This window comes from Bombus fervidus, chromosome 14 (genome assembly GCF_041682495.2).
Source record: "Bombus fervidus isolate BK054 chromosome 14, iyBomFerv1, whole genome shotgun sequence".
NCBI classification, from domain to species: Eukaryota; Metazoa; Arthropoda; class Insecta; order Hymenoptera; family Apidae; genus Bombus; species Bombus fervidus.
Window position 1 is genome coordinate 2,501,418 of NC_091530.1, and position 17,220 is coordinate 2,518,637.

At 35.2% G+C, this 17,220-nt stretch overlaps 2 protein-coding genes across 6 annotated transcripts; both read left to right on the top strand.

Moving 5' to 3' along the window:
- The first annotated feature begins 451 nt into the window (after nt 1–451).
- Spz6 (Spaetzle domain-containing protein 6) lies at nt 452–5,516 on the top strand. Of its 3 annotated transcripts, none has more exons than XM_072016888.1 (8): nt 452–580; nt 2,788–2,980; nt 3,086–3,203; nt 3,290–3,400; nt 3,473–3,580; nt 3,655–3,921; nt 3,996–4,272; nt 4,349–5,516. In XM_072016888.1, the coding sequence occupies exons 1-8, from the start codon at nt 560–562 to the stop codon at nt 4,454–4,456; spliced, it is 1,203 nt and encodes a 400-aa protein (XP_071872989.1). In that variant the 5' UTR covers nt 452–559; the 3' UTR covers nt 4,457–5,516. The 3 variants fall into 3 exon arrangements, with proteins under 3 accessions (XP_071872989.1, XP_071872990.1, XP_071872991.1); XM_072016889.1 differs by having other exon boundaries at nt 458–593; XM_072016890.1 differs by lacking the exon at nt 452–580 and adding an exon at nt 2,155–2,602.
- Nucleotides 5,517–7,476: 1,960 nt separating this feature from the next.
- On the top strand, nt 7,477–17,194 carry Glcat-p (Glucuronyltransferase P). Of its 3 annotated transcripts, none has more exons than XM_072016364.1 (5): nt 7,477–8,467; nt 12,859–13,067; nt 13,144–13,537; nt 14,291–14,448; nt 14,620–17,194. In XM_072016364.1, exons 2-5 carry the CDS (start codon nt 12,870–12,872, stop codon nt 15,016–15,018), a joined length of 1,149 nt encoding a protein of 382 aa, XP_071872465.1. In that variant the 5' UTR covers nt 7,477–8,467; nt 12,859–12,869; the 3' UTR covers nt 15,019–17,194. The 3 variants fall into 3 exon arrangements, with proteins under 3 accessions (XP_071872465.1, XP_071872467.1, XP_071872468.1); XM_072016366.1 differs by lacking the exon at nt 7,477–8,467 and adding an exon at nt 12,316–12,735; XM_072016367.1 differs by lacking the exon at nt 7,477–8,467 and adding an exon at nt 12,329–12,418.
- The last annotated feature ends 26 nt before the right edge of the window (nt 17,195–17,220 follow it).

Genomic DNA, 17,220 nt, shown 5'->3' on the forward strand with positions numbered 1-17,220 from the left:
GTACGCATGCGCGATAGATCGCGGCGCGCCATGGTATAAATTTTACTTATTCTAATTACAGGAATACTATACTATACATATATATATATTTTCAAAATTTTTTCCTAATTTTGTATTCATAAGAAGTGGAAATTATAATTATAATTTTAACAATGTTTCAATAGTGATCCGTCTATGTTTAACAGATTACATATAAAAATTTGTTTAATTAAAAAAATTTTTTAATTATAATCGTTTGAATTTTCGAATTTTTATTTTTGTGAATTTATAAAATTTAATTTAACATCTCTGCATTTTTAACGCATATCGAAAAATTCTAAACGTAATGACTAAGTTTTGAAGTGCGTTGGGGCGTGATTTGAAGTGGAATGGTGGATGGCTTTGGTGGTGATGAGTACGGGACCGAAGACAGGTGGCTCCTTATACCATAGCACGGGTTCGATGTGTTCAGTTTTGCTATGACCGCCGACTGGTCACGAGACATCTCCGAGGTAGAACCCCTATTTTGAGTTTAATATATTTTATTTCTCTGTCAAAGAAGAAAAAAAGCGACACTACAATGGAATATCGAACATTGATCGTGAGTTGACAATGTAATCGTACTTTGCTTTTTCTTGCTTTTTCTTTTTTTACTTTTATTTTTTAATCGCTAAGAATTGTTACTATATTATTTTTACCTTATTGCTTTCTTAATAATGAATTATTTTCATGTAAATATAATGAATCAATAATTTGGAACGAATTATATATAAAAGTGAACCATAATATTTTTTAAATCGCTTCTTCTCAAAACTAATCTCGTACAAGTATAACTGATTACAATTTCTATGGAATCAAGCGCCAAATATACTCGACCGTAGCGCATTCTAGATTAACTGTAGCGGAAAAGGTTCAATAAATTCAATACCTTCACGTTAGTCGATGCTTATTATAGAAATGTCCCGTATTCAGTAATCACAGGGAACCGGTATAAAGTAATACCGTTACACAAATGCGTAATAAATGTCATGGCGGGAAAAGTATACTTTTACATCTTTTTTTAATATCGCTTCTTGTCAATGGAATGTCAAATGTTAATCGAACGCGATTTAAATAGTCGTAAATCCGACTGATTCTTTGGTATTCTGAAAATGATTTATGATTTTACTTTACAATGAACAAGATTTTCAAAACCAATGGAAATCGTAACGGAATCTAACGATGATTTTTATTTCATTTTATTAGTTTATCATTAAAACTTGCTTTTGAGAGTTGTCACCAAGTAAAAAGAAAGTAGTACATAACCTGTTAAACAAAATAGAAACTTAAGATCTTTTCAACCACATGTCTCTCTCAAAACTATGTAACTCTTGCTGAAACAATATTTTTCTAATTCTGGGTATGAAATAAATTCGATTAACAATCATACAAAGCATCACCATAGATTAATTTAACACGAATTATGAATACAAATTTTGCCTGTCATATCCATACCGAATGACAGGAGACTGCATCCTACTTTTCCTAATCGTGCCCAAGGCATTAGAACAAGTAAATAATAGAAAGAAAAGCTACTCATTAACAGAAATCTTAGTACGGTATTATTTTCCTGATAAAATATACGATACAACCGATAAATGTACTCTTGATAGTAACAACCACAAAAATACTATATATATGTATTGGGTCGGTCAAAATGTTTCCTAACTATTTTTAAAGAAATTTAAAGGTAGATATCATGCAGGTCTCAGATACAAACCTTAGCGTCTGGATAATGTAGTATTAGATATTTTACTTAACAATTATCTTTCCTCCATTATCTTTCAAATAGTTTCATAATATCTTCCTTGAGAGTATTTGCACTTAAATATAAATCACTTTTTCTTATAAAGAGATATCATTCCTTTATCAGTGTTTATAAAGATACGAATCCGCATAAACATCCGCAGCTTACATATAATAATGATACAAATAGTATAGTGTGCGAAGAAATTTGAAAAAACCTTTTGGGCAACTAAATTCCTCGTCGATTCGATTACCACAATTTTCTTGATCAAACGAATAATCATTCTGTGAGTCTGTACAAATGTGTAGCAAAGAGGCAGCAAAATAAATGATCTGCGGTAGCTTACACGATTAATGAAATATCCTCTGATCTGATAGTTTCACATGACGATTTTTATTCTCAAAATTCCTGAAGGTTAAACAGCCGAAAGAATGTAACGGCTGGCGAACGTGCCCGCTTAGTGGGGCAGTCAGTATACAAGACTATAGTCTCGGGGTATTAATAGTCCGCAGAGCGTGGACCGAGTACCGTTAAGGCCGAATACGATACACGTCGGTATCTTACTAACGGGGAATACCTTGTAAGACCGAAACGCGTAGAGACGAAGGATCATCGACAAGTTAGTTCAAACAACGTGTTGTTTGTATTTCGTTGATCCTGGCTTCTATTCGAATAAAGCTTCTCTTCTGTTGTAGCCAATTTGTTGGATCTATGAAATATTGACACGAACCGTCTGTTTGCTTTAAGTTAAGATTTTAATTAAGCTACAATAACGATTAAATCGAATGAAGTTTCATAGTTTTGAGACACTGATAAATACGCGATCGAGACGAAAAAGTAAGATATAGGAAACCAATGTATAGCAATGATTATATAATTTATTATTTTATTATTATATAATTATATGATTATATAATTTCACAAACGGTATAAAAAGATGATCATTGTGTAAAGAGAATCAGTGTAAATATTTGTACGAGAGAGGTTAGGGGTATTGTATATATCATGTGTGAATTTTGTAGATGGTACTTTTATGCATTTTGTGCCACGCAAATGAATATTCGGACACGAAACAATCGAAACCAAATGACGTCGATTCGACGACAGAATCTAACGAACCTCCAGAAGGATATTACGCGTTCGTGAAGTCACCGAACGCAGAACCGCCTAAAGTGAGGCCGCCACCTTATATAGATAGCGACAAAGAATGCTATGGTACGCATTTCAAAGTTGTGCCACTTTAATATCATGCGTCAGCAAAGAAGGAATACAAATTATTCTCTCTGCTACTTCCAAATAAACGTACATGAATGATTCTAGACACCGGTAAACAGGGAAAGGGTTACGTTTCCGTACACAATATTTGCGGGGACCTTAACAAGGGTTATATCCCGCGAAATCCTATGAATCAGTATTTCAATGGCTCGTCGTATCCTTTGTAAGTATAACAAAATTATTTATATGATGAAATATCATGATAACTTCTAACCGTGATTTGATATCCTTTCTCATTTTTTCTTATAGCGCGCTGTTAAAAAATCACACGTTGAAATTTTTGAGCAAAGCGTTGCCTATACTCAAGGCTGACGATTCATTGCCGAAGGTCGCTACGGTGCAATCCTATTTCCAGAATTCGTTAGTAATTTTATAGAAACGTAAATCTATCGCTGGGTTGTCGTTTTGTAAAATGTACTTTAATATCGACAGTGTCGACACCGACGAGAAAGGAAGTAGAAGCAAGCGATCGTCCGATTCAGAAAGCGCCTTGGATACTCTCAGAAACGGTCGTAAATTCTGCGAAAATGGTGGAGGAGTGTAAGACACTAAACAAATTATTTTAAAAAATACAAGTTTGGATTTTTAACTATAATTTCTGTTTTACGCCAAAGAGTCTGCATGCTGTACAAGGCTATACAAGGTGAACCATTGGCTACCTCAGCAGCTGAACGCCGTGACGAGCCCTCCACCCCAGAGTATCGTCAACGAACACCGCCACAAGAGAAGCCAGAATACACCGGTCCACCCACTCCTTGTCCAGCTAAAGTGGAGTACGCTACACCAGTGTTCGCCAAGAACTATCAAGGAGTTTGGCGCTACGTGGTGCAAATCCCTTACGAGGGTTACTTCACTCAGACTATCGAAGTAACCCGATGCATGTAATATGACAGAGTATATGCAATTACCAATTATTATCGTCGAGCGATTTTTAATATTAATCGATGTTTCACAGGCAATCAAGATGTCATTACTTGGATGGTGGCTGTCTGTCGTCGCCAAGATGGACTAGTTTGCTAGTAGCAGAGATTTTCTATCCTGACACGTTTTTGGAAGAAAATCAAAATTCTAGGATCAACGGCCTGAGAGATACTGCCGGTTCACCGCCACCTGTTCACGATTTCCAGAATTATCAACAATATTTACAGAAACGTGCCGGGGAGAATGAAGCTCGTAACAGCGGATCGTCCCAGCATCATTGCGACGGCGTCGACGAAATGGGTTGTTTCCAGGTAATCGGATGATTTAAAATGTTCCGAGCGAAAATTTTGTTCAACAATTTTTTGACCTCGTTTGTATGCGATACAGGTAAGATTGTACTACGATTGGTTCTTGGTGCCAGGAAGCTGCAAGTGTTGGCGTCCCGATTACTTCAACCGCTATGTTCGTCGAAGCGGGTCTAACGTCGAATTGTGATGGCAATATCGCGTGTCAAATCACGTAAATGAGCAAGAGGACGCGCTTGCGTGATATGACTGATACGATTAAATCGATAAGCTTGTCAGATTCTATGAAATAGTCTGTTTTGATCGATCGATGATCAAACGACTATTTGTTTGATAATTGAATAGGAAAGATGTTAGAATCGAACATACACTTTTTAGACAATACCTACGTAGAAGATCACATTTCAGCAATCATCGAATGAGGAGAATTAAAGTGGATCCACTGAGTGCGATCGATAATCTAGCTTTAATATAATACTTTGTTGTATTAAATTCGCAGCATTGTGCACCTTAAAGACTGAAGAGAAGTACCATTGTCGTGAACGCAGTAGAACGCGCTAATGAAGTTGCATCAACGTGCGTTGTTACTAAGTACATATTTCTTTTTTTAAATAATCCACGTTTCGCACTGTATGAAAGTATGATTTGCATTTTTCATTTACCAAGATACGTTGTTAAATTAACGCAGTAGAATAGCTATAGAATCCTTTTCTGTTTTCTTTTTTTACTTATCACTGTCCTTCATTAATATCTCAATGGTATTAAAATGAAATTCATACAAGAATAATTAGAACCTTTATTAATAGTTACATAAACATTAAATTTTTTATTTAAAAAATACGTAATCGACATTAGGATATTTTTGACAGAAATCCGAAACTATATTCATTCGGCTATTGAGATATTTTATTTTACAAATAATGAAACTGTACATTATTATATTTTCGTTCTTTATCCATTCGAAAATTATATGTTATATATAGTTCCGAGGGTTGAGTAAATTCCACGTTCGTTGTCAAAGACAGGAGCCAACTTCTAAACTACCACTGAAACCAGTCGTTCTACTTTTTAAATGTTGACGTAGAAACGACTACATTTAAGTTAACGTAAAATCATACGTTTCATTCTATAACTACTTATTACGTAATTTACATAATATGTCCATATTTCAAAGTTGCAACATTCTTTGAACGCGGATGCGACGTTCACCTATTTAAATAAATAAACAATTCTAATATATATTGTTAAAATAGCGTGATAAGAGATTCCTTTAAAAATGTCGTATCTCTGTTGTTTTCCTAACCTATCTCATCTGCCGATAAAAATCAGTGACAGACATTATGAGAAATACAGATAATTAAACAAGCATTTCCTTTCTAATTCTGCACGCTAATAGAAGTTCCATGGTCTATTTTAGATCGTTGATAATCGAATTTACACGCGAACTCTGTTGATTAGGTAATGCAAAAGCCGAAAGTACCTACTTTCTAAATTTATAAAATGGTTCATTTCTGTGTAGGTCATGGCTCGACTTTACTGTATGCTTCTCTTTTCCTCTTTTCCTTGATTCCTCTCTTCATACGTATTTCACGCAACAACGCTTGACAATTGAACACGTAATTCCTGCATTATGCATTTTAACCGCAACGAGTGCAGGATACGACCAAAAACACAAGGAAGTTCGGACAACATCGTTTACAAGTCCCTCTCGAGATTCGTAGGCAACCGTGGCCGTTTACAATACTACACACTACCGTGTGTATAGTGTATAAGTATTGCCAGGTTGGATCAATACTCCGGTCGCTGAAAGACGAGGTGAGAGGTAGTGGAAACGACGATACTCGGAGAGAGAGAGACTACCGCATGGTGTCTGTTGAGCATGGTTATCGAGCGATTCCACTTGTTATGGGGCCGTTGAGTTAAAAACATTGGGGAAAATTCGTATTGAGTTTACTTTGTCACTGTATACAAACAATAATGAGCAACTAATTTGTTTAAACAACTTGATCGAAAAAGTGCTTTAAAAACCGATTCATTAACCCGCCAAATAAATTTTCTCTCACTCTTTCACTACATTTCTATGATGGTAACAAAACCGGCCGATCTATTTGCTTCATTAAATACGTCATAAATTAAGCTTAAAAGTTGGAATCGGTATACCTTAGAAAATTTGTCGGTTCGATGATCGATCTACATTTTTGCTTAATCGATATATGAACTTAACCCTCGCATGCTAGTCGCTATCGTAGCCAACCGGCGAATGTTTAGTTGAGTCACGTTGTATCGTATTCAACAAAACATATTTCCCCACTTAAACAATAGCTTGTAATGTAACTCCACGTTTAATCCAGATAGTTACATCACAATGTTTTTCAGTTGACGGAGATTACATTTCTAAATTAACTTTCCATCATAGTTGGTAAGGATTCACGAGAATTTGTAATCAAGAGAAACAAAGTTAAACAAATTAGAACTTGTCCTAAGGATTAAAGAAAAAAAAAGAAACTATTTTACGTTCTATCTACTATCTACTATGTATGATCTATCAATACCATATTTTATCAAGGAGATATACAGGTTTTAATACTTCGATAGTGCACTTTAATTGTGCAATTTTCATTACAAGTAATAAAGATCATAAATCTGTATATAGATGATTATAATTATAATGGTATAATGGATATAAATGGATGTGCATAATTATACTCATATCTGAATAGAAACTAAAATTAATTTTGCCAAAAACACCTACATGTTTTTGATAATTGTAAAAATAAATTCGTAGCGTCAGTTTGACTAGTGGGTATGGTAGTTGTACTTAAGATTTAATGGTTCTCGGTCATGTTATTAAGGCGATAAAGGTAGAAGATATATTGGAAAACTGATACCAAAATTCAATTGACCATCTGATCGCTCGATCCGAAACAGTCACCACGCGGATGTTTCAAAGATCGATAAAAACACCTACTCTGCGTCAAATAAGTACATTCTCCCACGTGATTCAGTGCAGCGCGCATATATATCGCGATATATATATGTAATATATATACATACATACATACGTACAAGTATATATATATAGATAGATAGATGTATATGTATAATGTATATATATACACATATAAGAGCAGTGACGGCGGCGTGTCGGCTGCTGCGCCAGCTGAAACGAAATAGTGGGGATATGCGAACGTAGACGGATCGCACAAGGGGAATGCGACGAAGGAACAGTTCAGTATCAGCCGACGGAGGAGTGTCGTTTTGTCGTTGTTCGATCGAATTCTCCGTCAACTATGCTGTTTCCGCTTTTCGCTGACAGAACACGAATGAAACGTACTGTGGACAGGCACGTGATTAATGAAACAATCGACTAGGGTTCGACGTCGTCACGAACATCCAGTCGGTTTGTGGTCGACTTCAAAACGATCAGTCCTCGTTCGAGACACACGACATGTGGCCAAAATTTCGAAGCGGCTCAAGACTCTTCGCTAAAAATACATTTGCCAAACTATCAAAGTGTTACAAGATTAGAGTGAAAACAGAGATCAGTGATACGTTCTAATGAAAGGAGTCGACCTTTTTCTCAATCATGTCAGTGACAACGTGCTTCCGTCACCCGGTCTTTCGAACGTAGTCGTGCTATCATGAAAATTTATGAAACTCAACCGAAGACAACAATCTCTTGGTTATCCCCTTAGTTATTCACGTGCCGTGAAATCCTCGTGATCGTCTGTCAGTCTATCTGCATCGCGCAGGGAAACGAGCGCGATTCGGTGAAACATCATCGCGCATCGATGGAGTCCGTGGCAGTTATTAAATGGATCTTCTCCTTGTAGCAACAACTATATTCGAAAATATAGACGAAATTCGTTGGTAAAAATTATGAGAAAACAACGTCGTTTATACTGTGCCCTTTATCGAGCGCATTAAATTCGATGCACGAATGCATGGTACAGTGAAACAATCACGGAACATATGTATGCAGGAAAATCACTAGTGTCGAATTTCAATCGGGACTCCCCACGTCCCGTCAATAATGTTACTAAACGATATCAATAACATAGCTACCGTGCCATTGTTTCTCGTCTTGTAAAAAAACGCGCGAACATTTGACATGTGCGATAAGCCGGATTCTATACAAGTTACATAAACGACAAGCAGAACAATTACTACTCGTGAGCGGAGTATGAACACCGTTTATCAGGTAAGTTTTAATTGTCTTGACTGAATAGGGGGCATTCATGGTTCGTTAGATCGATACTAATATCGAAGATGAATTAGTCGATCGTGAAAGTTCATGTTAGTCTACAGAAATCAAGTGGAAAGAGGACTTTTGAAAAAATCCTTAAAACTGGTTGCTTTGAACTGTATTGATTAAATATTATTAAATTAAAACCAAGTTTAACGCTCGCACAATTAATTTTGATAACTAAAAAGTAGTATATAAGAATCCAGGCTTATTCATACGTTTTGTCCGGCTATGGTTGACTCATACGAGACCTGACTACTGGAAAAAAGCAAAGGAATGTATTTTTAACGGTTCACGCAATATATTTTGATGTTTCGTACTTGATTTTGATCGATGGAAAATACATACGTTTTTCTTTTCCTATTTTTGGTGTAATAGTGAAATTACTTGAAAAAATTACATATGAGTTAGAATTAACCCAAACAGAGTAGCCCATGGCCCGGTGTCCGAGGGTTAACCAGACGATGAGGTTATAACCACCGAACTGCTTTGATTTTGCGTGTCGGTAACTTTCCTGCTTATTACCGGCTAGAAAAGGAGGGCAAACTGAGTTAGAAACGTTCGAAACATACATCGAACCTAGATGGAGTTCTTTGATTAAAAGAAAAGGCACGATTTCATTCAAAAGCTGAGGAAAATTCGCCGGTGCCATTAAAGTGGCGCCACTAAATTGAAAGGGTTAACAAAGGGTTGGAGAATTGCAGCTTTTTGTGACCTACATATATGGCCGAAGTTGATACTGCAGCAAGTGATGTACGTCTGTCATGGCGCTAAATTAAGTCTAATCGATCCTTTAGTAGACTATTTGCAATCCTCTGATTTGATTATGTAATGCCGCGCGCGTTGAAATTTTCACTCTGCCTTTATTTCAACGCAGATGTTTTCTCATTTTTCTTTTTATTATTTTCTTGATATTACATTTTCTTTGATAGCTTTCGTAGAACTCTCGAGCATCGACATCTTATGTTGGACCTACTGCTCACATATAAGGTACTTAACGGTAATATTATAAGCCCCGAGATGTTGTCACTTTTTAATTTATTTGCATTCTTATCCACTTTTCAAGAATCACGCAAGACTTTTTACGATCAACTTAATTACACATATTAATCGTATCGTTACTAATGTGAAATAAATTCTGCAGGTTGATCGACTATTTGGGTTTCAATACATACAGGCAAAGTCGTTCTGATAAACTTATACCTGATGTCTATATTTAATAATAACGATAACATAATACATCGTTATATCTTGGTATATCTATTCGTATATGCATGATAAAACTATTTTTATATATCCGAGTTCAAACAATCTGATCTCTATATTTATTTTTATTATATTCGAGCATAATTTGATATATGAAATTCCAGGTGGTAAACAATAGACAGATTATATATATTTATAAACACATGCTCGCGTGGGATCGTTCGAGTTAGTGACTGCTAACACGAAGAAGAGGAAATTTTGGTTCGAACTCGGTGAAAACTCTTTTTTATCCAGTGTGGTTAAAGCTTCTCCATATTACTTTCGAGCTCGAGAAAAAGTAATTCGGCGTAACGATAAAATATGGTCGTCGATAATTCATTGATTGTTTGAACAAACAAAGTTACGAAAAGAATGTTTGAAAAAACAATTAACTCGTGAGATATATTATGAACGAGTAGATGATAAATTCTTCAGTTTCAAAAACGCAGACATGCATATTTTATCGGACGAATGGTTGAATAATTTTTCAACTAACGCGCAAATTGATCATATTTGCAAAAAAATTTCGGGAAATTCCAGTTCGAGCAGCTTTTGTTTTACGGTTCTAGATTAAATGGTAAAACTCTTTAATCGATCAATCATATACAAGAATCAGCAACATCGCGCTGAAGAAAACTCAACGTTTAAAAAATGTACTCGTTCCACAAATTCCGTGGAAGCATCAACGGAGCGTAATTTATCTTGCAGATGAAATTGTATGGAATTCTGTGCGTGAAGATTATTCTCATTCTCGTTGCAAATTTGCGGTTCTGGATAGTGAAATAAACGCGCGCTTTCATCGAAACTATCTTTGATATTGCATCAAGGAATAATAGGTGGCGGACCTATGTGCGATTATTTTACATTTCACTCGATTCACTCTGGGCTCGAATTAAATATCGTCGCTCTGCATTTTATTTCTAAACTACATTGTTTATTTTAAATAGTTCTCGAGACTCACTGAAATTATTAATTATATGTAATAATATGTATATAGTCGATTTTAATTTTACTTCTCAAATAATCACACGACCATAAAATTTAACGATGTAAAAATACCAATAATTTTTCCTCTATTTCAGACCGAGTTTCTTTCCAACGAAACGATCCAACACTATTTTAGAAATTTAATGAAAGTTAAACGAAACTTCGGATGGATTCGATTTAGAAATAGGACGAAAACAGACAAGACCTTCAATTCTTTGCCGTAGTAATTAAACACAATTAGTGGAAATATACGTAATTTATCCAATTATTTCAGCCTCGGTGCATTTCCAATTATATCACACGAATATCGAATTTCTTTACTTTTTTAATTTCTCTTTTGTCAATGTTATCTTTAATCGAGCGTAATTATAAATATCTGATCGGTCATCATCGACACTGAAATAAGAAACACAAGTTTTTATATTTACACTTGTTTCTGTATCATTTTGCTGAGTGTAACACGGTCAGGTGATACAAGACACAATTTCCACTTGTTTCATGGAAAACGTCTAGTTTTACTTCGTTTCTTTTATTTCGTTTGCTTTATTAAACTATATACCGTTTATAAAAGATATAGAAAATATAAATCAATCGGCCATACAGAAGAGACAGTCGCGTACAAATATGTACATACGTTATCAAAGTTTAATCTCACTGACGGAAGATATACGAAGAAGTTTTTGTCGAAACGATCTATCATTTATTAAAATATTTAACAGATAATTATCGGTTCGTCAAAGTATTATAGATATGTAACTTCTTTTCTTTGCTAAATTCTAGAAAGCACATGTGATAAGTTATCGTGATAAAAGCAAATAGATTCGTTTATTGGATCATATAAAAACAAAATGAACAATTGTGTAAAGACATATTAGTTGTTAAATTGATAGAAGCGTATCGGATCGGTTGAATCGCAGGTCGGTGTCTTCATTTTATCTTTTCTCTCTTTTAGTCGCGCAGATACATTTATACAGATTTCTATTGACTAGGGATAAAACGATGATCGTTTCTATGTTTAAAATGAAAACGTTGATTGATTGTTTCAAACGTCGTAATAAATCGTGTTACTTGGATGCTCTGTGTGACGTAAATTATTTATTCATGGAGATAAGTTACGTCCTTGAAATTTTTCATCCACGATATTAAAAAACCGGAGTAGGTAATTCAGTTAAGGAACTACGTTTGTATCCTCGATTGAATATTTTTATATTCGTGTTGACGTTAAGTATCTGTCGAATCGGTTGAAACAACATCCTGGAGAAGCCACGATGTGTTTGCCAATTTACTTAAATACCGATCATTAAACTCACTGTTTGAAACATTGGTACGATAAGATGTTTTTGTAACAGATTAATAAAACGAACCAAGTTTAACGCAATTTAGACTAAATTAATCGAAGGATAGTGGATTTAGAAAAAAGAAGATTACCGATAAATAGAACATATATGCATACGCGTGAATTCTTAATTTTTAATTGTCTGCAAAAGTAGAGATATCGATCGGAGATCGCCAAGATAATTCCGTGAAATAAAAGTATTATGATATATTACTTTTCAAGATGATAGCGGTAAACCACGGTGATTTTCATCCTTAATAACGCGCAACTGGACGTTGTAGCCCGATAATCGCCAATAGAAGATCACAAATACTTACGATGTATCACGTATTTCTGGCGTATGTTAAAATTAACAAAACATAATGACTTTTGAAAATCTTGTATGCATAAAAGAGCACGCGTATCACCGGAAACATATATCTTATCGTTTCCCCTTTATAACGGCTTCGGTATACGACAGTATACACACTCCCTAATTTTACGAGCTCGTTCATTTGCAAAGCATCTTGGTGGAAAAAAAAAAAAGAAAGAAAGAAAGACAGAGAAGCGAGAAAAACGAAGACTAAACGACTTCATTATCTAGATGCTCGGGACCTTCCGAACAGTTAACGAATTACCGTTACAAAACTCACGATCAATTTACGATAGTCATTAAGTAATTATATAACTATTTCTTTCGTGCTTGTACGATTCTCTGATCCTATACGAGATTCAGAGTATTTGGTTTATTAGTCAGTTCATTTCTTGTATGTATATAAACGATATTTCTTCTTTGCAGGTTTTGGTATAATGAAGTCATCCATGAAAATGGGGGTGGTAGCCGTAATAGGTCTGTTCGTGGTGTTCTACCAATATCATTTGTCTACCAGTGTGCGATTCGATCAGATAACTGACTTTAACACGGGCGGATCAGCGGAAGATGGTCCAGTCCTATCCCAGGAAGAAGTAGAACGCTACGTAAGGACGTCGAAATTCACCGAAGAAATGGTAAACGTTGGAAGATGAAAGCTTCGCTTCGGGTTCGTTTAATCGCTCGTTTAAAACACAGTCTTTCTATTTGTAGATCAAAAGCGCTGTGCGCAGAGTTCAAGAGATTAACGGACTTAGTCCAGACATAGCGTCGATGTTAGTGCAACAGCTAATAAATCATTTGCACAAGAATATCTTCGAGCTGGGCGAGAACAATCCGAAGATCGCGCGATTCGAACCTAGTCGAAACGCGACATCGAACGAACAGCAAGAATCATCGATGAAGTTAAACAAAACTCCGGAACCGCTGTACATAATCACGCCGACGTATCGCCGACCAGAACAAATACCCGAGCTCACCAGGATGTCGCACACTTTGATGTTGGTAAAGAACATTTACTGGCTCGTTATCGAGGACGCGACCGTTGCTACCAAACAAGTCACGAGGCTGCTAGAGCGAACAGGATTGAAGTTCGAGCATCTCACTGGTAAATCCAATAGATTAGAAATTGGAACGGAATTCAAACGGAGCTGCGACTAAATGGTATCAATCGTTAGCCTGAGCGAGATCTGTCGACTATTCAACGATACTTTCTCTACTTCTTTTCTCTATTTCGAGCGTGTTTTGAGATAATTACTCTGTCCTAGGAAAAATGTTCTTCGCGTCACTTTGTATCTCTCGTTCCAAGTTAAACGTATTTCGGTCAAGTTTCTCGTAACGACATCGTTACAGAGTGATAAAAAAATAACTCAACTGGGCGATACATTAGGACGTTGATTGGAACAACGATATATTAATTCTTTACATTACGTATTATATCGTTGTAATTTGTTCGTCATGCGTCACTAACCATCGAAATTAAAGATTGTGTTATTTTTGTATTTGTTCGTCTATATCGTTTGTTGACGTAATCGAAAGAAGTAATTTCGAGTCTTTTCAAAATATCCCGCCATCGAGTCGACACACGCGGTGTAAATAGTTCCGGTGAAAATTAATTTCGTTGATCGACTGCCGTCTCATCGGGAATTAATTGAAACAGCCGCAAAGCTCTCGATGAAAAAGCGTTATATTGATTTTGTTGGCCAGGCCAGTCTGTCAGTGTTTAAATATGTAGTTGTAATGGCCGATTCTCCCAAACGGGGTATCGTGTCAGTCTTTATATAAGCTAATTTATATTGGGTCGTGACACAAAATTCGACGATGTTGCCTCACCCGGACGCCTTTGTGCTTTCTTTTCCAGCTCCAATGCCTGAGAAGTATAAGCAGAAAAAGGGTGCCAAACCACGAGGCGTATCTAATCGAAATCGTGGCTTGCAATGGATCAGAGCGAATGCGACCAATGGCGTTTTTTATTTTGCTGATGACGATAATACCTATGACATAGCTCTTTTTGACGAGGTATTATTTCTGCCAGCATATAATTCTTTCTAATTTACGTAGAGCAAGTATTGCTGATTTAAAGCAATGCACAAGATTGTATATTACTTCTGGTAATTTAGATATCACGGTCATAGTTGATTCAAAATATTATTTTGAGAATCATTACAGAAATGCAATTATGTATTTTAGATCCGTAAAACGAAACGAGTCTCCATGTTCCCCGTTGGATTATGTACCAAATTTGGTTTAAGTTCTCCCATCATTAAGAACGAGAAGTTCGTTGGATTTTACGACGGTTGGATCGCTGGACGAAAATTCCCGGTCGATATGGCAGGTTTTGCGGTAAGCGTGAAGTTTCTACTTCAGAGGCCGAATGCATCGATGCCGTTTAAGGCCGGCTACGAGGAAGACGGTTTTCTGAAAAGTTTGGCGCCATTCGAACCAAAGGACATCGAATTCTTGGCCGACAACTGCACCAAGGTGCTCGCTTGGCACACGCAAACAAAAAAAAATGAACCAAGTGCGCCCCTTGATATGAAACTATATGGTGAAACGAACCTAGTTAAACTGAAACAACAAATAGTATGATGTAGTCTGACTACGATTGCACTTCCGAGTTCGATCTGATTTTAATCATTAATAAGTACGACAAACAAAGTGATTCAGTGCCTGAAGTATTGTAAAGTACGATTGGCGTAGCAATGATCTTCTTTTCTGGTCTTTTATTCTTCGAAAGAGTTCGAAAGAAACTATAGCTTGTTTAAAATGGACTGGTTGAACAAAATTATTTCCCTTGTTATAAATAGACATTATATAAGCTATCTTTTTACGTTGCTCTTTTCTTAAACAGACTGTAAAGTGGAATTATGATCTATTATGATAGAATCATATTAGATTATTTCGTGTTATTTCATCTTATGTAGATTATTTAATCTCGAGCGACTGATAGATTTGAAACAAAACATAGTTTTGTTTATAATTGAAAATTCTTAGAAGAAGCTAATGTGCAAAGAAAATGTGAACTAACCAAACTTTGTTGCAGTGGTATGTTTCTGTATAGTATAGAGTATAGAGCATTATTTTGCATATTAACGTATTAATTTTAGTTGTAATGAATAATATGTAATACGTAGGGTAAAGACCAATTAGCGCGAGAAAAGTAATTCGATTGAGTTACGATAAAACTAAGAGAACTGTGAGAAAAAAAAAACCTTTACTGTTCAGTATATACAACTTCTTGCATTATCTTCCGTTTCGCCTTGCAAGTTGTTTGTTTTCTGTGTAGGTACTCTAAATTTGATATGTGATCAATGGATCAATTTTTTTTAGAATTCCACAGTAAATAGCGTTCATCAAATCTTTAATGAAACAGTGTGAATGCAAGTTACCTTTTATACTTATCGTTGTTGTACAAATATCGTTTTATAGTATATTTCTATAACAGCGTAATATATTTTTGTCTTGTGAAACAACGAACAAATACAAAGTGTTTTGCGAAATAGCAAATAGGAAACCTTAATATTTTAACGTTCTGTTTTTATAGTTAGGATCCTTAATATTATTGGTTCATATTATTTTATGTTACTTTTAAGGAGATTGCCTACATGTGTATAATATAATGTATTATGAAATTAGTCAGTCTTAAATGAAAAAAAGAAAACGTCGATAAAGGAAGACATTATGCACACCGGTTTTTAATGGATTGTATGAAATATCGTAAGATTATACATAGTTCGCGGAAGGAAGAACTTCGATCGTCGAACGTGAATTCATATCGAATGCATGCGTAGATAGGAAACAAATGAAATGTAACGAAGCGTTTCAAAAGGTCTGTAACAAAATCTCGCAAAGAAATGTTAATTTATACGACTTTTAAATGATCAACGTTTAAAGTCGAAAGTAGAGTATAATACGGAAATTAAAAAGTTATTTTGAAATTTTAATAGACCTTTTGAAGCTTCATCTTAATATGCAACATTGACTTACCAAAGTAATGCAAGTGATATACAAAAAATCTAAGTTAAACAGAGATATTTTTTAGTTCTTGATTATTGGAACTCGATGTTTCATTATCAAAACGTTTAAGTTCTCCGCGCTCTTGTTGCTCAAAATAAATAAGAAAAATAATTTAGAATGCTGCACGCATCTGGAACATTATTATCTAGTCTAACAACGTTATAACGAATCTTAAAATTATCAAAAAATCTATTACCGCAGTGTCGAGCGAATATAATTGTATATTTCTTTGAAAATTCACAGGACAAACGCAAATTCATTTTTTATAATTTTTTGAAATATTCGATATTGGAGATTTACAGTAGTGCTACGTTAACTGACCGACATTTTTGAAGATCAAAGATAATTGGAATTTTCTAGAAATATACCTCCTTTAATAACTGGCAAGAGGTCCCAATCCGTGGCCAATTAGCGAAGCACTATTATAATCTTTATGTTACAAACTATAAATATATTTATACATATTAGCCAGATTTTGTCGACACATAAACATAGTTTCGTGAAAGCGTTTCGAGCACAACGTGTAAATTGTTAAACCAAATCTGCAATTTCCTGCAATTTACCCGTACTCTAATTAAGCGGAGATACTATATCATGAAAGCAATAAACTCGTTGTTAGATAATGTTGGCTTTGTGCGAATCATGTCTTTGCGTGCGTGGATATTAATGACTTTAACAATCATAAAAAAAGGAAGTGAACGATACATTTAATCTTTATCATGGCAAAATAAAAGAAAAGTGAAAACAGCTTTGGACGGCTGATGAAAATATTTT

Excerpts from the sequence above, each read along its gene's own strand:
- Spz6 (XM_072016888.1), top strand. The coding sequence starts at position 560 with ATGGAATATCGAACATTGATC. Across the intron at positions 2,981-3,085 it reads TAGCGACAAAGAATGCTATG|ACACCGGTAAACAGGGAAAG; the intron begins GTACGCATTTCA and ends GAATGATTCTAG. Across the intron at positions 3,204-3,289 it reads AATGGCTCGTCGTATCCTTT|CGCGCTGTTAAAAAATCACA; the intron begins GTAAGTATAACA and ends TTTTTCTTATAG.
- Glcat-p (XM_072016364.1), top strand. The coding sequence starts at position 12,870 with ATGAAGTCATCCATGAAAATGGGGGTGGTAGCCGTAATAGGTCTGTTC. Across the intron at positions 13,538-14,290 it reads GAAGTTCGAGCATCTCACTG|CTCCAATGCCTGAGAAGTAT; the intron begins GTAAATCCAATA and ends TTTCTTTTCCAG. Across the intron at positions 14,449-14,619 it reads ACATAGCTCTTTTTGACGAG|ATCCGTAAAACGAAACGAGT; the intron begins GTATTATTTCTG and ends TATGTATTTTAG.